This window comes from Uranotaenia lowii, chromosome 3 (assembly GCF_029784155.1).
Source record: "Uranotaenia lowii strain MFRU-FL chromosome 3, ASM2978415v1, whole genome shotgun sequence".
Classification (NCBI taxonomy): domain Eukaryota; kingdom Metazoa; phylum Arthropoda; class Insecta; order Diptera; family Culicidae; genus Uranotaenia; species Uranotaenia lowii.
Window position 1 is genome coordinate 299,050,389 of NC_073693.1, and position 25,977 is coordinate 299,076,365.

Genomic DNA, 25,977 nt, shown 5'->3' on the forward strand with positions numbered 1-25,977 from the left:
GTAAATTTTCAAAGTACCGTGAAATCTGGAAATGAAAAAAAAAAAGCCACATCATTCCAAAATGTCATACCTTATATAAAGTCAACTGTCCGAAAGGAGGACTGACAATTTATTTTTGAGAATTCTAACAATGGGGTTAGGCTTAACCATCTAGAACCATTTTTTTTGTTCAAAAATTCACAACAGCTTGGTTTTATGATTACAAACAACTTTTGTTTTACGAAAAACTTCATAGATGAGGGGAAAAATTGGACAAATGTTTCAAAAATTGCATAACCACAGGGACAAACGAACTTGACCATTTTCACTTGAACAACTTTTTCCATAATTTGAAACATATTAAGACAGACAAATAGCTATATTTTAACATAATTTTGGTAGATATTATATATTACTGAGATACTTCAACTTATATGAAAAGTGAATATTTTCATATTTTTTCGGATTGTTATCGTTCTTTCCCAAACCCCGATTCGATAAATCAATCCAGAATATTGGTAATGCTTAGACCTAACTGCCTATCAGTTTTTTATATTGAAATACACATAGATCAAGGATTTCAGAAGCTGTCGAATTGATAATTTTTTCGAAAAAGACGTCCATTTGTAGTTTTTTTTCATGTTTTTAAGCTTCTCTTAGCGAAAAAAAAAAGTAGGCGAGGCTTTTGAAGCAACTTACGCGTTTTTTTTTCATCCGTCCGCAAAATTTTTAGATTTTATCGATAAATTAAAGTAAACCCGATGTAAAATGTTAATACCGAACATCCGGGATCCAGTGATAATGTGGCCACCATTTTTCAGAAGAAAGTTGGGAATTTCGTTTTCTAAAAAGGGAGAAAATTTGAGGAAAACCAGAAAAAATGATTGTTGGAAAAAAAACACGTGTAGGTGGTGAAGTGAGTTCGTTTAAATCTGATAGTGAATCTCGTAAACCAGTAAAGAGCCTTTTGTTAATGTGTGGTTTTCGTTGGAAGCGTGCTGGGAAAGTAACGGGGTTGGAAAATGAATATTATGACATGGAAAGATTTGAGGATTGTAAGAAGAAAGCTTTTGAGGGCTGGCAATGGTGAAATTAACTTATTTTGATTGGTGTGGGTGCGCAATATTTAAAAAAAAACAGCACTGGGTAAAGTGCAGTGGTGTGAAAGTGAGAGAAAAATAATTTTTGGTGGTAAAATGAGTAGGGAGTAAGACGTAACAGATTCGTTATTACTTAGACGGATCGAATGGGATAACAAAGATTGGTAGTAAATTCCGAGAGTCAATGCAGAGAACGCTGAAAAAATGCAAAGAAATAGAAAAAAGGAAGAAAATATTGTTGAAAAGCTAAAAAAAAAACGGTAACTGAGTGAGTGTGGGAGAGAAAAGAGATCCTTTGCAGTTTTGGCTGTGCTGATTGCTGATCTCAAGCTGACCAAAAACCCTGCTGGCTGATGGTTTCGTCCGGATTGCTTCGATTGAATTTCCTGAGATTTTCTTTGATGAGTATGAGGAATAACTGAAAAGCTAAGTATATTCTTTCTATATTTTAATTCAATTTATGTTTTTAGTTTGACCCTTACAATTACGGGTCCGGGTTTTTTTCTTATTCTGTAGCACTGAAATAGATTGGTTTTCTACCCACACACAGTGAAAGCACTTTTTTTCTGTGGCACGTTCTTAAAATGCTTCGTGTTGTTGCAACTTTGTCCATGGTGCAGCATATGAATGCTCGCTTTTTCACTAATCACAAGCTAAATTCGTTTACGTCAAAAAATATAATATGTCTTCTGAAAGAACGAGGAGTGAGCAATTTTTGTTAATAGATTGTACTGCATAAATTGTACTGCTTTATTATTGAATTATTTTGAAAGAAGTTTTCATGGGGGAAGGGGATTTGGGAACACTAATTACGTTTTTTTTTCTTCTCATGTTTCTTTTCAAGAGCGAGCAAAGGCGCTATATCCAAGATCAAAGACCAGAAATGATAGTGCATCGAAATCCAAAACTCAAAATTTTAAGTATTACTATTCACATTAAAACAATACTTGAATCGAAATTTTAAAATAAAAAAAGTTAAAGAAAAAAAATTATGTAAATTTCGAAGGAAATATTATTTATACCATGGAGTTTCGGATTTCTGTGCAGAAAAACATCATTTCCATCCACAGAAGGACGAATGCATACGGACCATCATCAAGGAGCACAGAAATTTTAGCATATGTGCTTCCAACGTTAATATCTTAGTTATAAGTAGCCATGGAAACGTATGGTACTGTTGTCCACGTTTCTTCCTCCCTGTGTTCCAGTTGTCTCTGCGTCATATACTGCACAGTGGGCCCGGCCTAGTTAAGATGAGTAGTAAATGTACTTTTACTACTCACCGGGATGCTGACAAGATCTGGCTGTGTATGTATCATAAGCATAAGCATAAGCATAAGCATGTTTTTAAGCTTCTCTTAGCTTTTGACAACTGCTTGTTGAACAGTGTTCATTAGTGAGGATTGTTAGATTAACAATTTTTCCAAACATTTTGCGCAAAAAGTAAGTAAAACTAATGCTGGTTTTAGTATACCCCGTCTAAAGACGGGGTTGGCGACTAGAAGTTTAATAGCGGCACATTATTTAAACATACGAGAATTATTCCTGTGATTTTCAAATCGAAAAATCGAATTATTTTAAGATCGATATTTGAAAAAAAAACCTCGAATTCAAAAATTTAAATAATTTTCATCTTTACAGTATTTTTAAAAAAAAACTGACAAAATATGCATATTTTGAATTTTCCAACACAAAATCCAGACAAATTTCAGCAGATACCAAAAATCAACTAAAAAGTAAGAAAAATAACCTCAAATTTTAAATTTTTATAAAAAAAAGACAGCAGATTTGAAATTGTTCCAACTCCGAAAAAAACCATTTAAATAACGCTTGCTCAAAATAAATTAAGCCCAATTTGAATTTTAATTTGAATTTATAAATTTAGCAAATATTTACTGACTTGATTGTACAATCTTTTGCCAGCCGGGCTTGAAAATAGTTTGCTGAATTTGTTCATCTTGAAAAAAGGACATATTTTTGAAAGTCCTAGTAACGTTATGTTTTAAATATGAATTTTTTTTCACATTTGAATAAAAACTTAACTGTTTTTACGGCGACTGGAATAACGTTTTCTTAGCTTTTTTCTATACTTGAATAAATAACATAAATTACAGTACTTATCAGTTGTTGAAAGATGATTTGCAGTACAGAATCAGAAGCACAAAGCAAAACATCATATAAGCTAAACTTTTCAGAAAATTTTCTGAGAGTATCCGGGCCAGACAAATCTGAGCATTTTTACCCAAAAACCTGGCAAAATCCGGACATTGAGTATGGGAGAGTGGGGAATCGTGGGCCACCTTTTTCGTTGTTCCATAATTTCTTTATTATAAAAAATAAAATGAAAATAAAAAATGTCATGGTTTTCTACATTTTCAAGGTATCATAAAGTATTTTTTTTTAAATTTTTAATAAGTTATTTTCCCCAAATTCTGACTGTTTAAAAAAAAGCAATATTTTTTGGATTTTGAAAAATGGTGGGGAATCGTGGGCCACTAAATCCAAATTGACCAAATAACATGCAAAGCTTATGAGTTGACCCAAAACTGTGATTTCATAATTCATTTCGTTATTTTAAAGCAATTTCAGATGATGAAATAAAAAATAGAGCTGTGTATGATCGAATAGATCCCAAAACCTGGCTCGCGAACGTTTTGGCAAAATTTCTTATATAGGATGGTTAAAATATTTTTCATAACTCTTGATTTGGCATAAGAAAACTTTGCAGATAGGTAAAACGTATTTTAAGTTCTGAATGTGTATAAAAAAATAAAAATATAGGTGGTTTAAGATGTGTAGCCCACGATTCCCCACAAGCTATGATTTGCAAATTGGTTGCGTTTGTGTGACTTATTGATGTTTCATCAAAAATTCCTTTTCCACTTGAAAGATCATGACAAAACTAAGATCATAAGCGTATGAGCATATTTTTGTTATGCACTTTAGGTTCCCCATCGATGAAATTAGCGGGTGGTTTTTTTAATTATGTAAGTAAATTTTTCTAACTTTTTGTAGCTTGATAAATAAAAGAAGCATATGTTGCGTATTTCAGTCAACAACATATAGGAATATATGCTCACGCAAAGCGACGACGATGACAGTTCGTTTGAGATTTTTATCTCAACACACATCTGAGATATTAAAAGTGGCCCACGTTTCCCCGTGGGCCACGATACCCCACTCTCCCCTATCTAATTAAACTGCATTTCGAGTTCAATCATTTAAGGTAGATATGAGTAGTCAAATAAGCTAAGCTAGCTAAGCTAAGCTAAGCTAAGCAAAAACTGGTTAATACATTGAATTTGATAAAAAGTGTTAAAAAAAACTTAGTGTAGAAGTTAAAAACAACAAAGAAAGAATAAAAAATCAAACAATGATGAAAAGAATCTGAATGATCTATTTTGCAACACTCATCATTTAGAACTTCCGTTCCGCAAACTGTTGACAGTAGCAAAATCATCAGCAAAGAAATGACATATTGTGACAAAAAGTTATCTGAAAATTTACGAGATTTCATGAATAACTAACTTCTATTGATAGGGAAGAATCTTTCTCAATGATTTCAATTTTTTTCAGCAAGAATAAGACAAGTTTGTCGGTTAAAGTACTTAGTTTTTGAGTCTTGGGTTCTACAATTCGGTTCACTTGGTAATCAACCGATTTAGAGATTTCACCATTTCAAATAATATAAAAAAATCTTCCATGTGTCTCATAAAATGGTTTTAACTTAGGATACTATTTGAAACTTTTTCTATTGTGTACATACAATTGTCTCAGCTTTTACTTAGAATATTGCAAATAAATTTTTAAAACATATTTTCTATTTTCTTTTTCCACAGGTACGTGACTGATTTGACGAAACCAAAATTCATTTTCCTAGAGTGGAGAAAAAGGTGATAAATATATACTTGTACATATGCAAGACATTTATATTTTTAATTTAATTTCGTTTTCCCGTTTATTTGGATTCCATAACAATTTTACTTTGATCATAAATCAAGCATGTGATGAATTTTTCAATTGTTGATATAAAGAAAAACCAAATATTGAATTTAATTATCGTGAAGTTTCAATATGAATGTTTGCTTGAAAAATCCGCGGATTTTTTTACAACCAATCAAATAAAATAAAGATATAGACCATTAAGAACAATGAATACCAATTTAATATTCGATTTCATATTTTGTTTTTTTTTTTTAAATATTAGAATTGTGTCAAACAAGGATATATTTAATAAGGTCCTATGTATCGTCCTATGATCGAAAAACTTTCTCTGGAGCAAATGAAGGCTCCATAAAATGTAAAAATATAAAAAAAATATTTACCGTTGATTTCAAGAGATACTCTTACTTTATCCTATATCAAGGCCGTGCGAACGGGGGGGTTTTAGGGGTTTAACCCCCCCCCCCCATGAAGATTTTTTCCAAATAAAGTTTTCACCGTAGTAACGGAAAATTACTTGATCTTAAAATATACTTGACAAGCAAGTCAGAAATTTTTCTCGCCTCCGGCGGAATTACGTCTTATCTACATAACCCTTGGCTTGAGACATTTCGATCTACGACACTATTCGAAGTTTACGAATTGAAACCAAATTCTAGATTTCAACAGAGTTTGAAATGAACCATTTTTTTTATAAAAAAATCGTTCATTTCTTTACAAATGTTATGCTGATTTGATATATTCTTCAAGAAATCAATTTCAGACTAAATATTATTTCGTGTTTTTTGTTCTTCTGGATGCGGAACACAACACATAATTTACACAAGGCCACAAAATTTACATTTTTGAGATGCAATGAATTTAAAAGGTAATTTAGACTAATTTAGGGTAGTCGGATCAAAATATGCAATATTTCTATCAGCTTTCATTATTGAAATGACTTTTGAAAATAAGTAAAAAGCATTTAAGAAATGTCTGCGCTTTTTTTTACAAAAACTCAAGTTAGAAACATATCATTTTTTAAATAAAGTTTTATATGAACTATCAACTTTCTTTAAGACTTCAAGTAATTTTGAGTTCTGCGGAAAAAGTTATAGAAGTTTTATGTTTTTTAACATTTTCTCGTTTATCAAATTTTTAAGAAGTTTTAATGCAAACTGAATTTTAAATATTTTTAAAGCATTCATGTAATCATTTTGCAAGTTTCAACAAATATGTTGATCATTGCATCATGTTACATCATTTTCATCATAAGATTATTCCTTAATTGGATGAAATATGATAAACAGAATCAGAATATGATTTTTTTCATGAAAATAGGTTTATTGGTTAATCAGTTATCAATGTTAGATTTCACTTTAAACTGATACATTTAAAACTCCTTACCACCAAAACTAAATGTACCTAACGTACTAAAAACTAAATGTACGCTAAAATTTACCAAATCAATCATTTAAAAAATAACCACCAAAATGCTGTTGCCTTGAGTCATCGATTAAATAAATGGTTATGGTGAAACGTGATTATTAAAAAAAACTTCTGACATGTTTAGGAGAATTTATCTTATTCATTTTCTTTTTTTTTAAGATTTCTGAATAAATTTGCTTCAGAATAAGGAACATCAGTTTGAAAAAAATATCAATGACTTACCGAAAATTTTAAACTTTCATTGTTATATGATTTGAAAACATAGTTTTTTATCATTCTTTTTTTTAGTTTGTGTGGTAATTATAAGTGAGAAATGGTGTTTATTTTTGGTATTGTTATCGTTTTTAGCTGAATTTGAATTTTGAAAACCCCCCCCATAGACAGGTCCTTCGCACGGGCCTGTCCTATATCATATCTTATTTTATCTTTGCACACTTTTTTCAGTCATGTATTGATCTATTATGTTTACCGCAGAAGCAAAACCTTGGCAAAATCATCATATTTTACTGGAATTCAACTGGAAAAACCAATTAGAATCTGGTTGGAAACTTTTCATGAGGAGACATCTCGAGGAATTTGGCCTCTTGAATTCGGTTTCAACATAAATTTCTCTGTCCATCAGAACAAAACTGTCACATTAAGTAAAACCCGGGTGCACAGATTGCGATCCATGGAACTGCTCATTTTTAGTTATTTGCTAGCCCAAGTAACAATTTTAGCTTTATTATGGTCAGCAAAATGTCGTTTGGACCATAGCATTAATCTTCATAAAAAGCTAAAGTACATTCTATAACATCACCTGGACTCTAATAAAGCCAAAATTAGGCTATTTGGCCCTATCCTAGGAACGTCATCATGACCAATCATTGTTAGTCATCAATATTGGTCACCAAAGCTTTTAAAAAGCTATTATAAAACATGTTAGATATTTTTGTTTTTTTTCGGTTCTGTCAGTTCTCGGAGTTTTTTATTTATTTTTTCCAGCAACCGTAATGGTTGATGAATGATGATTGCATTATTCAGATATGAATCTGGTAAAATTAATAGCTAAAAAACCAATGTTTTACCCATATAATGAGCGTCTTTTCTACTGCCAGTCAAGATTTTAGGTAAAATGTATATGAAATAGTATCTTAAAATAAATGCGCCTCGTCAAATCTGATGGTCAATCATGATGGGATTGATGGAAAAAAGGCCTGAAAAAATATTTTCCAATGCTGGCATTGTGAATCCATCAACATGGCGTCATTTTGTACCCTTCGATTTTGCAACCAACATGGCGTGAGTCAATTCATAGTTTTATTATGGTTTAATGATGACCCCAAAAAAAGCTACGATTTGACGTTTCTCTCGCAAGCAAACCAATTACACGCTAAGGTTGAGTTCCTCATTTCTGAGTTGTTAATCATTAGTACAGTAAATGAGGACAGACTTTTTGAATGAAAAGGGATTGGTTTTCAATGACCCGTGGAATAAATCATGAGTTGAAGTCAAATTTCGTTGTCTGACGCCATCTTGAAATCCAAGATGGCGGATTCCGCTGAACTTTAAAATGGTGTAAATTACTTGAAATCGCATGAAACCCCAACAAAATGGGTATCGGGTGAAAGTTCTAAACGAGTAGAAGTCGAATTTCGCTATCCGACGCCATCTTGAAATCCAAGATGGCGGCATCCGCTCAACTTTTAATGCTTAATGCTGACAAAAAGTCGCATTAAACCACCACTATACGAGTATTGAATGAAAAGGCTAAGCTAGAAGATGTCGATTTTTTTCTTTCCGACGCCATCTTGGAATCCAAGATGGCAGCTTCCACTGAATTTAAAATGCTGTTAATCAATGAAAATCGCTTGAACACAACTTTTTTTCACGTAATACTACATTAAAACTACTATTTTAAAACAATTTAGATCATTTTAAATCACTTTTATTATTTTTTCATTATGTTTCTAATGCATTTGTTTTGTTTATAGTTTTTGATTGTTTTTGCCATTTATGTAATTCTTTTATTCCTATCATGCTATTATGTCTAAATTGTATTGGTCTTATTCTAGCGAAAACTGTAAGGTTATGTTGTTTCTGTTAACCGTCTGATTTTGGCACATGTGCCAAATTCGATGTTTCCAAAATCGAATGTTGCCAAAAACGAACGGGGTCTGTATTGTGGTAGTTTTTGTGGGATTTTCAGTCACTTACAGATTTTTAGAGAAACGCGAAAAGAGATATTTGACTTCTATCATTTAGCCTTAGCACCCAATACAATATATTTGAGAGTTTCATGCTATTTTCATCCATTTACAGTATTTTTAAGTTCAGCTGAAGCCACCATCCTGGATTTCAAGATTGCGTCAGAATGCAAAAATAAACTTTTTATAGCTTATCCCAATTGACAAATATCCATATTTTGGAGGTTTCATTCGATATTCAATGATTTAGAGCATTTTTTAAGTTTATAGAAAGCTGCCATCTTGGATTTCAAGATGGCGTAAGATAGCAATATTCGACTTCTACTCGTAAACCCCTTCACCCACTACCAATTTGGGTTTCATGTCATTTTAAGTCATTCACTACATTTTAAAGTTTAGCGGAAACCGCCATCTTGGATTTCAAGATGGCGTAAGATAGCGTAATTCAACTTCTACCGGTTGATTTCTTTTAACTTATACCCCTATAATATAGGTTTTATGCGATTTTCAGTCATTTACAGTATTTTTAAGTTGAGTGGTAGCCGCCATCTTGGATTTAAGATGGCGACGGGCAACGAAATTTGACTTCTACTCGTTTATTACTTTCACCTTATAACCATATTGTTAAGGTTTCACGATATTTTCAGTAATTTACAGCTTTGAAAATAAAAGAGGAAGCCGCCATCTTGAATCAATGATGGCGTCAAGCTTTTTTTTCCTACTATTTGGGCCCTTTCACTCAATACTCATATTGTAAAGATATTCATACCACTTTCGGTGATTTCAAGTTTTCAAAGATGTATTTTTTTAATTTAAACTCAAAACCAACACGCATAACTTACCAAAAATGTGTAAAAATGGGAGTTCCAATTCAAATATGTGCTATCTAATCTGAGCGTGTCCTGTTTTGACATTTTGATCGAAAACTGTCACTAAGTTTTATGGCGGTTTAATAATCAGGCACTGAGTGCTATTATAGAACATGCAAAAAAAAAGCTTAGAGCAAACTTCTAAGCTTGTGTTTTATTATAGTTTTAAAAAAGCATTCATAACTCTTTCAAAATAACTAAAACAGTATGTTTAATAAAAGTTTTATTAGCGTTTTCAAAACCATCTGCAAACATATGGTCGAAAAAAAATATAAGCATTCTGCATGACCATAATAAAACCGTCATAAAACGAGCTGCACAAAAAAATGCCATAATTAAACCATAATAAAACTTCCTAATGCTAGTTGGCATAATCTGTGTTACTTGGGAGGTGTCTACTAGACAGGCAACACTTTTTGCATGCCGGAAACGGATTTACTGTATAGTTAAGGGTTCTGCATTAAGTTATCCCCAATAACCAGAGACTTTTTACCACAGTTGAGATCAAGGTTCCACTACGATGCTTGGTTTGAACTTTGTGAGCTTATACTTCTTAACCATTTGGGCTAAAAATATTTCAGGAAAAATCAACAGTTCATGAGTCTTCAAATCGACAATGAAGAATTTCCAAGCCGATTGTGCAATATTATATTTATCATGTCTTTTTGAATCGTAAATATCTCAAACAAACGTAAATTAAAAAATCTGAAAAAAAGGCAAGATAGTCCTTTTTATAACCAACTCAACGCTGCTAAGTTTTTACATATCCGAGCTCTAGTAACGTAGCTGTCACCGAAATAAAGTGCCGGGATACTAAATGATCATATATGCTATAGCTTTAAATAACTTTTAAACAAAAGCATTTAAAAAAAAACTTTTTGAAAAGGCTTATGTGATCCTCTTAATCTTGATTTAATTTTGAAGTCAGAAATATTAATCAACCACATTTGGTTAATTTATGGTAATGATTTGTTCTTAATAAAAAGTGGTTTAGTAGGGTGGCTCCAGAGAGTACAGTTGTAATATATTTTGCCTTCTCTTTTTTGAAACACTTTTAAATAAGATACTTTTTCGTTGCGTTATTCTACGTCAAAGCTTTCCAACGAACTGTTATTCGACAATCCTTGAGTAATATGTCTAGAAAAGTGGCTCCAGAGAGTTCGGCTGAACACTAATTTGAATCCACTTATCAAATTCATTAATCGTCAGGACGTTGGAACATAATCCAATTTGAAGCATCTAACACAAAGCTGGCGGTTACCTACCTTCCGGTTACCCTAAAATAACCATCATGAAATGATTATGTCCTGCCGACGCCGACGCCGCCGCCGATAGCAGGTGCTGATTCGGCAAAATCTTTTCTGCCTCTCCAACGATGGTGGTTGCAGATGCGATTCATTGTTTCCTGGCTGGCTCAAGAGGACATTCCAACACCTCCTTCTTCGATCTTCGCTCACCCCCGCAAAAAAGGCTCGTTTACGATTAATCGGGGGTGCAAATACAATTAAGCTCATTGTACATTTATATGACACCAACACCGCACCGAGTAGTCGTAAGTAGGTACTCAACCCGAAATGACAAATGGTTTCGGGTGGTCGTGAATGTTTTATTGGTCTTTCTGTGTCATCCACCGCGTTATGGACCCCGGGGTTTAAATATTAAAAATAAAGTACCTACTAACCGAAAACAAAATAAACCGAGCCAATTCAGCCAGCCGACGACGAGAGAATTAATCGCACCGACGACGTCATTTCCGCCTTCCGATGAATGAGGGACGCGCTTCGGATCTGGGTGATAAAAATAAAATTGGGAGTTGAAACAAAGGAAAAAAAACTGAAAGTCCAACCGATATGCCATCTTCCTTGAAATATTATTCTCGTGCAGTTCCTCACGTTTGTGTTTTTTTTGCTCTCTCGGTTGAGTAGTGCAGCGAGCAGCAGATGGTGAACCGGGAAACGAAATTAATTACGAATTGCAAGCGGATGTGGGTTTTTGTTTTTGGATCTGGATCTTGTTAATCCTGCTTTCTGTGGCGTGCGCGCTTCCTGAATTTTTAACAACGTTTGGGGTGAATCTGTCAAGCTGTTGTGATTGCGATGAAAAATGTTTCTTTTATTTTAATCAATATTTGATTGAGATATTGAATGATGATAGAGTATTTTCATAAAACGAAAAATCTGGATTAAGAAACAGTTTATTCAACTGAAATATAAGCAATCATGTGTAGAAAAAATTGAGTAAGAATAATGGAAAGTCAAATATTCTAAATGGGAAAAATAATATAAGGATATTTTTCCGTTCGTTACAAGATTTATAAAATCAAAGAATGATACAAAATCAATTTTAGCAGTTGGGATTATATGTATATCGAGAGCAATCGATCAAATAACAAAAAATCGGATATTGATATAAAGTTTGAGCTGTTTAGCAGCACTTCAGTAGAATTTGTTCAGGCAATGTTTTCAAACATTTTAAAAATATTTTCTTTACATCGAATCTTTTCCATATGTATGTTCAATCGACTATAAAAATGTATAGTTCTTGCTTGAACTAGAAGTTCATGATGTTGGAATAGTTATACTAGCTTGTAGTGTTTTTAACTTCAACTGCACAAAATTTTCAGTTGCAAACTCCAGATTCGTAATGCTAAGTTTTAAATTTTTCTGTAAGGAGTTTTCAGTTGTGATTATTGTTCCTTGATAATAAATCTTAGTTCAACTACACCCAAAAGTATATAAAAATACTTAGAACTCTAATTTGATTGCTAATGTATGAAGAAATTATAAGCAAAATATGAAAACCTTTATTCAATGTAATTGATGTATCACGGTTTCAAGAATGCATGTAGATACTTTAATTCAGATTTTAAAATACTTAAATACTACTTCAGATTTTAAATTACTTTGCATGCAGTTCGGAAGAAAGAAGTGCTCCGCAGAGCTCGAGGCGGGGAATGCTTTTCTTGCGAAGAGGAGAGGGATGAATGGGGGGGATGAAAATCCCAAGTAAAAGAAAAAAAAATTGCGAAGAGGAGCACCACGTGACCTAGATGATATGAATGATGAAATTTTGACCTTGCCCTTTGAATTCTCTGACCGTATATACAGGCAGCACCCATATGCCACCTCCGATGCATCCGAAAAACAAAGGATTTGGACAGATTTTGGATGACTTATGAGCACAAATCTTTCAATTTTTAGCTGGTTTAGGTTCGGTAGTTGTTTTTCGTAATTGACCCACCTCTCTTGCACTTGTTGAGGCAACGGGTCATTCCAACCCCAGGGTTTTCCAGATTCGCTTTCGAGACACCATAATTCCTGCATAAAACATTTGACAGATGTGATAACAGGCCCTACAAGCCCTAAAGGATCGTACAGTTGGGCGATCTGGGAGAGAACACTGCGTTTCGTCAGAGGTTTTTCCTGTTGTGTTGTGTATGTGGGAATCTTGAAAAGAAAACAATCTGCTTTGTAATCCCAAACAAGCCCCAAAGTTTTTATGGTGTCGTCACGGTCGGAATCAATGGCAAGGTTTTCAGGGGGAATATTTTTTTAAATGGATTGATCGTTCGAGGCAAACTTACGGAGGTTCATTTTTCCCTTTTCCAGCAAGGCCTTATCAACTCTCGAGCTACGACTGCGGTTTTAGCACCCGTAATCAAATCGTCAACGTAACAATCGGCTTCAACTGCCTGGGCAGCTAATGGGAACTCAGACCCCTCATCTAAGGCTAATTGTTTCAAAGTGCGTGTGGCTAGGTATGGAGCGGCAGCAGTGCCGTAGGTCACGGTGGTAAGCTGGTAGGTGCGAAGGGGCTGATCGGAAAACTTTCTCCACAGGATAAGCTGGAGCGGCAAATCTTCGGCGGCGTCGGAAATCTGTCGGTACATTTTTTCGACGTCGCAAATCAAAATAATCGGATGAGTTCTGGAGCGCATTACAATCGAACGGAGATCAGATTGGACGGTGGGTCCGACGAGTAATGCATCGTTCAGAGAGGGTCCTCCTGGTGTTTTGTTCGAGGCATCGAACACGACCCTCACCTTTGTCGTAGAACTGCTGGGCTTTACTACGGGGTGGTGGGGTAAATAGTAGTTGGGTACATTTGGATCGACGTCGTCGTTTACTTGAACCATATAACCCAAAGGCTCGTACTCGTCCATAAACTTGCGATATTCTGCAGCTAGTGCAAGATCGTTGAAAAATCTTCGTTCGATTTGGTGCATCCTTCTTACGGCGGCTGTCTTAGAATCACCTAGTTTTGCAAGGATTTCGGGCTTTGTAGGCAGCTTAACTAGGTATCGACCATCGGCTTGGCGAGACACGTGTTGGAGATAATGACGCTCGCATTCGGCTTCTTCCATGGAATATCGGTTTTTGAATTCTCCTTCTTCGATTTCCCAAAATCGCGCTATTGTTTTCTCAAGATTTTGTACACGAGCAACGCTGCATAGACGAGGGGAAGTGGTGGTGGAATCCGTTGCTCGACCTGATACGACCCAGCCCAAACGAGAATTGATGAGGAGAGGTAAGCCTTCACCCAGCGAAATTTTACCAGGAACAGCGAAAACGTGGAAGAAAATTTCTGCCCCAATGATTAAATCGACCGGGTTGGAATCATGAAAAGATGGATCGGCTAATTGGATGCTGGGTGGAATATTCCAATTGTTGGGCGAAAGGCTAACTCCTGGCAAATCCATGGTGACCTTCGGCAGTACTAACATCTCGATGGCAGCCTCGAAGTTGCAGATGCGGGATCTCAGTTTGGCTCTTATTTTGGATCGGACGTGAGTGTTCGTTTGACCAATACCCAAAATCGGAAGATTCACTCGTTCTCCTCGGAGGTTCAGTAGTTGATGAAGGCGCTCCGTAGCGAAGTGGCACTCGCTCCCGGAATCTAGCAGGGCACGGACCGGTATCTCTACCCCATTTTTGGTGATTAAAAGAACGACGGCTGAGGCAAGAAGAACTCTCGTATCGGTGTGCGAAATTGCTGATAGGCTCACTGGCTCAGAGCTCACAGCAACGGATGCCTGCGATGAGTTGTGGTTCGGCGGTGGCCTCGGGCGGTATGAGCTGGACTCGGCAATTCCTCTTGATGGTCCAGTACTGGGTTTTTTGAGGCAAACCAGAGTGTGATGTCGCTCTCCGCAAGCTCTACACCTTTCAGTAGACTTGCATTCGGCTGCGATGTGGTTTTTCCGGAAACAATTACGACAGAGGGCATTCTTCCTCAAAAGCAGCTCTCTGGGCATCCGTCGTCTGCGGCTTCTTGGTGATGGTGACGTCATTATTCCCAGCTTCAATAACTGCTTGCAGGACATTGACCTTTCGATGCAAGAACGATATCAGCATGTCGGTAGTTTCATCGTCCTTATCGGCACAAAATTTCTCCCAGTCACGGTGTGTTTTCTTGTCCAATCGGTGAGTTAATAGATGGATCAGCAGAGTATCCCATTGCTCCGTAGGTTCGCCTAACTGCTTGAGTACCTTAACTGTTCGCTCAAAAGTATCGACCAATTTGTGCAACTCAGAACCATTCTGCGTTTCATTTTTGGGAGGTCATAGAGGATTTGTACATGACGCTTCTTGAGAACCTTAGTATTGGAATAACGCTTATTCAAGAAATCCCAAGCAATAGAGTAGTTGGCTTGTGTAAGGGACAAAGTTTCGATAAGACCCCGCGCTTCTCCATCAAGTTGCCCTCGCAAATATTGAAATTTTTCGATTATCGGCAAATCTGACGTGTGTTATAAAGAAATAAAGTGGTCGTGAAACGTGAGCCACTCTTCTAAGCGACCCGAAAATCGAGGAAGGTTAATTTGGGGTAATTTTACGTGGACAGTGGTGTGTGTATGAGTAGAAGACTATCCAGCATGAGAAGAGCTAAGTGTGCCTGCTGTCTGCAAGTGGATTTCGTAATCAGGAACCCTTTTACCTTGTAGAGTTGCGTTTCAAATTCTACTCTAGCCTTAAAATGCTGATCCGCTGTTTCGGTCGATTCGTCGTTGATTTCTATGTCCGTCTGGGTATCATGGAAGTCGTCTCACAATTTCTCCAGTCTTTCTAATCGTGAAAACACTTCCGGAACATCGTTTACTTCGTCATAGTTTTCAACAAAGCGACAGATCACGGTGAATGACGTCAGGATGCTGTTGCGCTTCAGCAACCGGGCCTTGGACTTAATTGGGTCAGCTCCAATTGGCATGATGAATAGGTTCTAAAATGGTCAATTAAATCACGGTAGTACCGCACGAGATGATGTAGGAGCTTGGAATCTTACTAACCTGCTCAAGGCTAGTAAATTGCCTTATATCTATATAAAACAGGAACCAGGAACAGCCGGAATTGGAGAACGGTCTAGTAAGCACCCAGCAGATATATTGAGGGCCGATTCATCCGGAGAAGCGTTTTCTGTATGGGAGGGAACCAGAACATCACAAAACGAGAAAGGTAATTTAAGTTGGAATGTTACTAACCTATTCAAGGCTAGAACAAGGCCTTGTATTAATATTCCAACTTGGCGGCAAAATGGCGTCTTGGCGTCAGATCAGTTTCGTTAGCCAATTTCGGGAATTGGAGTGTGGTATCGGGAAATTAAATCTTGGCGGGCCTCACAGCATCGGAATCCTTATCCATCCGGCTCGGAGGACCATGTTTGGGGGTGATGGAGGTTGTTTCGGATAGCTTTCGGACGTCCTCTTGGACAAAAGTTAGCACTGTGGGATGCCTTAAAACACACAATACTCGGATCGACAATTTTAACTTCCCGCAATATGGACTTTCAGATCACTCCCAAATAAAACACCACGGCATAGCATTAGACAACTTATCTCCTACCGTTCAACTAACATTAACTTGGGTTTTTGTAGAAGGTACTCGACCTTATAATATTAAGCGACGATTTGGTATGTTTGCGCGACGATTGACAATAGGCTACTACTTAAATACTAATGGGCTTTTACAAAGGCGCTCAACCTTCCCTGGATGGCTTGATGCTCATTCTCGCGCCAAACCAATCGAGCAGCCGCTACCAACGTTTGCGAGTTGGAAGAGCCTTATTTGAGGTGAATTTGTTTGGTAGCCAATCTTGCATGCAATCAATACGTATTTGCTGGTTGTTTTGTATAAAATATAATGATTTGCCAAGATTCTGCTCCTGTGGAAAAAAAAACACAATTTTCAAAACGAAAACTTCGGTTTTCGCTGTTTTCAAAAGCCTCAAAAGACAACGTCAATGGTTCACAAACGTTCTTTTGGAATAATTGAAAAAAAAAACAGATGTCTCGCTCATTGCAGTACACATTCATCCAAAAATATGCCAATTTTGCGAAAATCTAATGATACCGGAGGCCCTCTTTCTTTTTTGATCAACACAATGCTGATACGCGGTAATTTATCGCTTTGCATAAGATTTTTTCGCTCATCTTCCTCGGCATACTCGAAGCTGATTCCCCTGGCGCTGTGCTATAGTCAATCAAACAGAAGCAAAACAATTTCCCGTCCGTCGTCGTTGGTCCCAAGAATCTTTTTTTTTGTAACGACACGCGCGGCATCTCCCATTTCAATTCATCCCCCCACGCTGCTGGTGGCAACAAAGCAGAACAGACAAAACCAGAAAAAATGGGGAATAAAACAACAGCTAGGAAAAAAAACCGGATCCGTTTCAGTTAGGGGCGATACGCTGTGTGTCACCGACTCGAATCGACCCGCGCTTTTGCTTGCTCTACTCTAGAACCCAAGGACTGGCTACTGACATATTTGCCCTTCAAGGTGCAGAATTCGCGCGAAACTTTCCATTTTGATTTCGACCTCCATCCATCCTAGAATTTTTTCGTTTTTCTATCTGGAGGCGTTTTCACATCGCTTCGTATCGTATATTACCCCGGCAGCCCTAGGGGAAACCAAGAAATTAAGAGTAGGAAAAAACAATGATCCCGAACAACAGAGGAAATCAAAATTATTACAAATATGTTGATGTTTTTTTTCTTATCTACATAGGAGTTGCAGCCCGGAATGAATCCTAAGCCTTACACAAAATTCATCCTAAATTTGGGCCAGATTGGACTACTGGAAGAGGTCGCGCTATGAAGTTGAAATTTGTATGATTTTCACACATTTTGTTCGGGAAAAAACAGTTTTCCATCAATAGATTCGTTTTTTATCGACCGATTTCATGTGAATATTGTTTTCTTGAAGCTTAAACTATGAAAAATATTGCACTCCCAGATCGCATTCCGATTAGCGTCAGGGCTGTAGGAAGAACTGCATCATGGGAGGGGGGAGAGGGGGGGGGGGGGGGTGAGAGTTTGATGAATTTTTTTTCCTATAACATTTTCGCTTAAAAAATGCATACATAAAAAAATGTAAAACAATAAATATGTAATACTAATAATATCACATTATTCGTGTATAGTTCTTTTTTTTTAATTACTTACTTACTTACTTTTGAAAATAAGTTCTAAAAGTATAAAGTTTTTTAAACTTTAAAAATTAAATAAGGGATCTTTGAAGACTTCATTCGAAAAAAAAATTTTGATGGAAATGTATCAAATATCAGGGACCAATGTAAAATATTAGGTTTGGAGTTAAAATCAGATTTATTTTCGACTCTTGTAAACTCGATACATTCCGATTTGAGTTTGAATCTTTGTTTTTAAAGTATATTCTACATAAATTATGAAGAACAACAATTATATCAACAAAAAAATATCAAGAATTATTTATTTCATTTTAAAAATCCTACGAAAAAACAATTCAGATTTATATTAAAACTTATATATTATCAAAGAACGCAACCTTGAAAATGAATTCAGATCCTATTTTATCATTGTGGGTTTCACCCGTATTTTTATTTTGGGTAATTTCGAATTTTAATTTCGAATCTGAATTCTGCATTTTGAACCTGAACAAAAATTTTGAAATCCTAATTATAATTGGTTCTTGAATCTAAATTCCAAACTAAAATTCCCAATAATTATGAACCGAAAAAGGCATACTATAACAGGATCTTTAACCAGAAATCTCTTATTTGAAATTACGAATCTTTGATTCCCAACAAGGCCGTGCGAACGGGAGGGGTGGGGGGGTTTAGGGGTTTAACCCCCCATGGAGATTTTTCGAAGTAAAATTTCACCGTAGTATCGAAAAATTACTAGACCTTAAAAGGTATTAAAAATAAGAATCAAGAAGCGAGTCAAAACTTGGCTCGCCTACGGCGGAATTTACTCTTAATCACCCTAGATATTTCATTTTACGATACGAAATGAAGCTAATTTTTAATTGTAAATTTTGACTTGCAATTACATTTACCTTTTTTTATTGAAACTATAAATTTTACATGCAAAAACCCTACATTGTCTTAAGAATGGGTTTTAATTACCCAGTGTAACTTAACAAGAATAGAAAGCAAAGAACAGAGTTTGAAACGATCCATTCTAATCCAAAAAAAATTAAACAAATAGATACTAATGTTATGCATCGAAAAGTTGGAAACCATATGCCCGGAGTTTATCTTTCACGATGGTCAACAGAATTAGCTCAAGAAATCTAAAATCTAATATCCTCTACCTTATTACAAAATTTTGATTTAAAAAAATCATTTATGACATTAAAAATGATATGCAGGTATGAATTATTGTTCAAGAAATCAATTTCAGGCTCAATTTTATATTGTGTTTTTTGTTTTTCTAAATGCTCGACATCACATTTGAAAAGGTTTTCATAAATTACACAAGGCCTCAAAATTTACATTTTCCTAGGTAATGAGTTCAAAACGTTATTTTGACTAATTTGAGTGCCCTAAATCTTAAAAGGTAATTTGTCTATTAGATTTTGTTATTGAAATAACTTTTCAAAATAGGTTAAAATTATTTAAGGAAGTTCTGCACTTTTTCGACAAAACTTTATAACAAAGACAAAACATTTTGAAATAATTGTTTTGAGTCAATTATCAACTTTCCTCAAGACTTCGAGTAATTTAGAGTTCTGCTAAAAAAGTTATGGAATGTCAAAAATAATGGTTATGGTACATCCAAATTTTGAAAAACAGTTGAATATTACTTTTTTAGATCATGCATCATCGTCATCATCAAAATACTATACTTAATTGAATGCAGTACAATAAACTAAATCAGAATCAGATTTCTTCTTAAACGTTGGTTTGATGGTTTATCAGTTATCAATTATTGATTCCACTTAAAACATCTTAGAACTCCATATAACCAAAAATAAATGTTATAGTTCAAATTTGACAAAAAATTGGGGTTCTGGATGCTGTTATTTTGAGTTAACAATAAAATTCCAAAAATAAGTTTTTATAATGTTTATTGAAAAAAAAATCCGTCTAAAATTTAAAAAAAAAACTTATCTTTTTCATCTTCATATTTTGTTTTCATTTTCAAATAAATTTACTGAATTTTATTGTACAGTTTTTTTTTTAATTTTTTTGATAAATTTGCCGAATTTTAAAGTAAAGCTATTTAAATTTTTAGAAATATTTTTGATAATTTTGTCTGTGTTTTTCAATTCTGAATTTTTGTGTTCTAAAAACGTAAACCTTAACTTTTTTCCTAGTAAAAAATTCACATTTCAAATCGCGATCAATTTGTTTTAAATTCAAAACACTATAGTGGATTTTTTTTATCAACCCTTTAGTTGAAAATATAGAAAAGATATGAAAACTAAGATGAATAATAAATAACAATTATTATTTTTTCCTAACAATTTATTATGCTTTTGTTTTATCGGATTGGTCATTTATTTTAGAATTCAGAATTTTTTTAAATCTGTGTTTTGGAAATATTTATTTCAAATTTGAAAACTAGACTGCTTTGAAATTATTTTGAAGCAAATTTCTAGTTCAGCATAAGAAACATCATTTTGGAAAAAATATCAATGACTTACCAAAAATATCGTTGATTTGAAACTTTCATGTGATTTGTTTTGGAAATTATGATTTATTTTATTTCAAGCTAAATAAGAATTTTGAAACCCAAATTGAAGTTCAAATTTAGGTAAAAAAAAAACAATATCAAAATTTCACCAAAAATAACGAAATTGATTTCTAAAACAATTTTCTTATTTGATTTGAAAAATATTAGATAACGATTTGAAATGTACATTCTCGATAAGGAAATAAAATTTCAATTTTGACCATAAGAGAAAATATTCTTAACCTGTAGTTGATGATTGAATCACAGATGAAATCGAGTTTAATCTGATAAAAGTAAGAAAATATTTGATTTTATTTTAAGAGTGATCAAAGTCAAAGATGACATTTTTTTTAATATTCAAATACTACCATTTATCAAAATGAAAAGCTAAAAAGTTTAATTTTGAAGTTTATAATGTATACTTTATATAGGTATTTATAATTCATCATGTTCAAATTATCATTGAAAGCTTGTACTGACAAAGTATAGGTTTGGAAATGGATTATTTTTTTAATTGATAATCAGAAACTGATAAAAACAAAAACAAAGAATTTCAAGTTTGTAATTTTTGAAGGCAGAATTTTGTTTAAACTGCATATTATAATTAAACCTTAAAGTTTCTATTTCGAATTATTTTTTGAACTTTTCATAGATTTATTAAAATTTCATAAACAATTTAAAAAAGATTATTTAAAATAATAAAAATAAGTTAACAGTTTCAGTCAGCACTTCCATGTTCAGAAGACAACAAACGGTAGAAACTATGATTTTTTATTAAAAATTTAGATTTATAAGCTTCAAAGAAAATTATGTTTTCAGAACATGGATATTCAGAATTGAAAAACAAAGACTCACTTTGAAAAAAAAAACAAAACAATTTAAATAGTTTGACTATACACTTCGATAACTTTATTTCTAAATAAAAAAAAGAATTGATTTGAAAACTCAAACATTATATGGTCGGGATTCGACCAGATCGAATTGAACGCCAACAGCATTTTATCGAGTCACTTGAGTTTAATGTACAAATAATTTCACCAATAGACGGAATCTGTTGAATTTAACAACGAGAATCAATAGTTTATAATTCGAGAAACACATCCCGGTGAGTTATCCAAGTATTTTTGGTCTCGCATAACAATAAGATGAGTTCCAAAATCAGCAGTATAAAATTTTTCTCGTGGCGTTCAGTTCGGTCTGGTCGAAGCCAGGCCATATGAAGATTGAAAATGTAAGTTTATTAACAATTTAGAAGAAAATGTGTTAAATAAAAACGTCTTACACTTTTGAAAAACTTTTTTAATAGAATTCAAATAATAACCCAAGGGAACAGTACTCTAATACCCCTGATTTAATGATTGATTTAGTGATGTTGTCAGATTTTGTATATCACCTCGTTTTTGCTGATATGGAGTTAACAAAATTTAAAAAATGGATAAGTTTTAAGTGAAATTAATGAATGGTAACAGATAAACTAACAAATTTATATGAGCAAAAAACAACTGGTTTTGTTAATCCCAGTTCATTTGATTAAAGAAAAATATTTTTTGATAATAATGATGATGATGAACGATCTGAAAAAGTTTAATTCTTCAGTTTTTGAAAATTTGGAAGGATATCATAATAAGTTTTTTTGACATTACTGAAGGAAATTAAATTAAAAGGATCTATTTCATTAAACGAATATGTAGAAGGCAGAAAACAACGATTTGATTATTGCTTTATAAAATATTCTTAGTTCGCATTGGTTTAAAAAATCTTTATAAATTCTGTAAAATCTCCGTATTTTACAGAATGGGTAAAAATTTAGAAAACTTCCATAACTTTTTTCGCAGAAGTCAAAATTGCTCGAGGTGAAAGTTGATAATTGATTTAAAACCTTTGATCTAAAATTTTACATATTATTGGATTTTGTTAAAAAAAAGTGCGTAAATTTCTTGAATGATATTACCTATATTAAAAGTTAATTTCAAAAACAAAATCTGATAAAAAAAAACGAATATTTCGATTCAGGACATCCAAATTGATCTAAATAAGCAATTAAATTCTTCACGTCTTGGAAAAATGTGAATTGTAATATATGAAAACCTGTTTTAGAATGTAGAGTTAAGCATTTATAAGAACAAGAAACAGAAAATAAAATTGACATTGGATTTGGTTATCGATGAATAAATATTTCATAATAGCATACAATTAGAAATAACTTAAACGATTTTTATTACATTTAATCAAAGTCATAAGAAATAAAGTGATGAATTCTAGGTTTTAGATTATTTTAGGTTCGTCACCAGAATCATCGTGAGTAGTAGAATCACCCACTTGTTGATGTGTAAAATTAGTACACGATGAATGAATTTCGATGTCTACAATTTTGGTTTAAAATACTGAACTTGTTTAACTAGATTTCTTTAATAAAACTAATTCTCAAGACGAGGTAGGATTTTTGGGTGTGTCAAGATTTAAGTTTAGAAAGAAAAAAATTTATTCAATTTCAAATCAAATTTTCAATAACTAATAGTTTCAATTCGAGATCGTCATATAGTGTCGTAAAATTTCTAAATTTCTTGAACTGAAAATTTTACTTGGAAAAAATACCCATGGAGGAGGTTAAACGTCTGATCCCCCCAACCTCCCCCCTCCCTTACGTACAGCCTTGATTTTCTGTACCTTATTTGCATAAATAATGGTATTTTCTTTAATTTTCTGAATACATGTTCTTATTTCATTCAAATTATTTTTGTTTCGATTATAGTCGTTTAACCATCTTGTGGCATTCGAGATTTAATATCAATGCTGCAGTTGGCGGACAGTTATTGAAAAAGTATTCCGATACGACTGTGTTCGATTTTTACTCTTGGACTCGAACTCACGGACATCAGCCCAGGAAGCAACTGACTTGCAAAATTAACTATATCAAGCGATTTTAACATTAATTTTTTCGAGTTTACCTGAGGTGTCAATTCAGGTTTTAATACAAAACATCCGTTAGAATTTTTCAAAGATTAATCAGCTGCCTTGGCGAAGAGGTTAGCGTTCAATTCATCTACGCCAATGGTCGAGAAATCAAATCTCAGTTATAGCCGGTGGTGGTGGAGGTGCGGGGAGTTTTGCCGTTTTTACATGCAAGCCATCATAATCTCAAAAGAGAGTCGGTTTAGAGTCAAGGAAAATGATATATTCAAAGAAACATAATTTTTTTCTAAAATCCCTAAACAAACGAAACAAAATTTAAAAAAACACAGTTTTATTATGCTCTTTTGCTCAGGTCACGGTATCATTTGAGGAGTTGGGAATTTTTCATCTGTTTAATGTGACCATGTATTTTTTTTCCGTTTTCCATCTTTTTGTCCCTCTAAATACGTATACATATTTAGTTAACAAGCATGAAAATAGACCAGAGCGCCCGCTAGGGCCAGGATTTATTCCGGAAGCTTGGAAGCTGTTGGTGGGTTTTTTTACTTCTTGTTTTGTGTCTCCGGCAATTTCCATCTCCCTAGAAATATCCGGATTTCGTGCTTCGTGGATCTGAGAACCTCGAGCGAGGCAATCCGGTTGATGATGGTCACGCCACGCGAAAGCACAGCCCAGTCGGACAAGTAGGTATCATCAGCGCTGCTCGTCGTCGTCGTCGTTGGAATGGCGCATCAGGAAAGACAGACACTCTGCTCTACACAAAATGAGCAAGAAAAAAAATAATACCTACAACAAAACTCCCAAATGGAACCGCTTTATGTTATATTAAAATATTAACCCGGGGTGAGCTGATCGCATGCCAACAGCAGCATGAGCATTCCCTTGAATCTTCCTAAAGGGCCTTTTCGCGAGCATCGCACAGCTCGGAATAAAAAATAAAACCGTAACAGCTGCAACTGCTGAAAAAATACTCGGTAAACGCAAGCTCCGAGATAAATATGAACCGAAATCTCCTGGGATATCCTTGGAGGCCAGCAGCGGTCGCCATGATGCCATGATGGATCCATCCGGTTTCAGGTACCAACCCAAATGAATGGATTTTTTTTATTGCTGCCTTCCTGCTGTTTGGCTTATGAAACGAAAATCCTCCGAGGACGGACATATGATTGACAATGAATTATGAATCAGGTATTTGACCGTTAAACGTAATAAGGCATTGTTGTTGATTTTTTTTTTAGGAAAAAAATTGTCATGATAATTACTGTCTGTCGTTATGACTGTTGAACTGAAATTTCATGAATTCTCTAAGAGCGTTGTCAAGAAGTCCTCGGAAATAATCTAGATAAAGTTTGTTTGGCAATTGTCTAGAACAAGTAAGCATCAATGCCTCCGGCCATTATTTGCATTCGCGGCGCAACTTCATTTGTAATTAAAATATGAGACCCGAGACGGACGAGCAAATAGTCAGCTAGTCTTTGTTGATTCTAAGCGCATAACGCCAGCAGCCAAGACTGATAAATAATTAACACATCGCCAAGCGGCAGTGATACGATCAATTTTATTTGTGCTGACTTAATCAAACTATTCGGAATCAACTTCTCGGACGTCAGCACAAACAGCAACAGGGTGTTCAATAAATTCGAATATAAGTTAACTAGTCGAAATGAAAAAAAAATCTAAGGGAAAGGCAATATCTATTTATATAAAAGGCTTGCTATTTTTTAATTATTTATTTTATTGTTTACGGTCTTCGATAACTCAATGTCATACAGACTGGTTAGTTAAACTATGTACGCTTAAAACTACTACGCTTAACCCCCATATATAATCAAAACACACATATACTTGGTTGAATAATCCACAAGTGATGTCAAATGGGTTATAAAATTCGTTTCTTCCATAATTGTCTAATCTTAGCGGCTCGAAACTTCTCAGATATGGAGATAGAATACGGTATAATACGGTTTCATTTCGATGAGACTGGCACTATCTACATATATTCTTAGATATGACATCGAATATGAACAGACGACGAAGCAGAACAGCACGTGAACAATTGGTTCGATGTTCAAGATTCCACATCGGTCATAGTAGGAGGAAAGTCGCTGAGGATCATTCCATGGTAAATTTGAAAGCGTGTATCATAGGAACCGCTTCTGGACTGACTCAAGTAATTTCAGTCCGCCAATTGAATTAAGTGCCCATGTTTGCATATGCCACTCCACTTTAGTGCCCATGTTTCCAAGCCACTGCGAACGAGTGAGCAGTACAATGCTTTGAGAGTGGTAATATCACTGAATCCTTTGGGCTTCCTAGAAATCCCAGCACGATTTGGTCAAGGTTACAGCTAAATGCTCCTTGAGTATCGCGATTTATCCATATCCTAAAAAAACCAAGATCCCTAATAGATTCAACTTTTTCAAGAGACACGCGATCAGCTGTGTAGGAATGGGTAATCTTAACCCTGCTCCTGGTGAACGTAGGAATCTTACATTTGATTTTCATCGCATTCACTTGGCACAAGAGCATAAGCTTATTGAGGTCATGCTGAACTAACAAGCAGTCTGTTTAATTCGCTATTAAGCGGTACATTTTCAGTCTGCATAAAACACTAATTCAGAACCAAG

The 25,977-nt window shown here is 34.5% G+C and overlaps 2 protein-coding genes across 2 annotated transcripts in view; one reads left to right on the forward strand and one right to left on the reverse strand.

Moving 5' to 3' along the window:
• Positions 1-15,711, reverse strand: part of LOC129753650 (uncharacterized) — a 37,845-nt gene extending 22,134 nt beyond the window's left edge. The window contains exons 1-3 of the mRNA XM_055749491.1: positions 15,604-15,711; positions 14,719-15,044; positions 13,128-14,612 (exon numbers count right to left, since the gene is read on the reverse strand). Of these exons, the coding sequence (XP_055605466.1) occupies positions 13,128-14,612; positions 14,719-15,044; positions 15,604-15,711 (1,919 nt within the window). The remainder of the gene's footprint in view (positions 1-13,127; positions 14,613-14,718; positions 15,045-15,603) is intronic.
• LOC129756135 (phospholipase A2 inhibitor) overlaps positions 1-25,977 on the forward strand; it is a 143,913-nt gene that overhangs the window by 49,695 nt on the left and 68,241 nt on the right. The gene's annotated exons all lie outside the window — the stretch shown is intronic.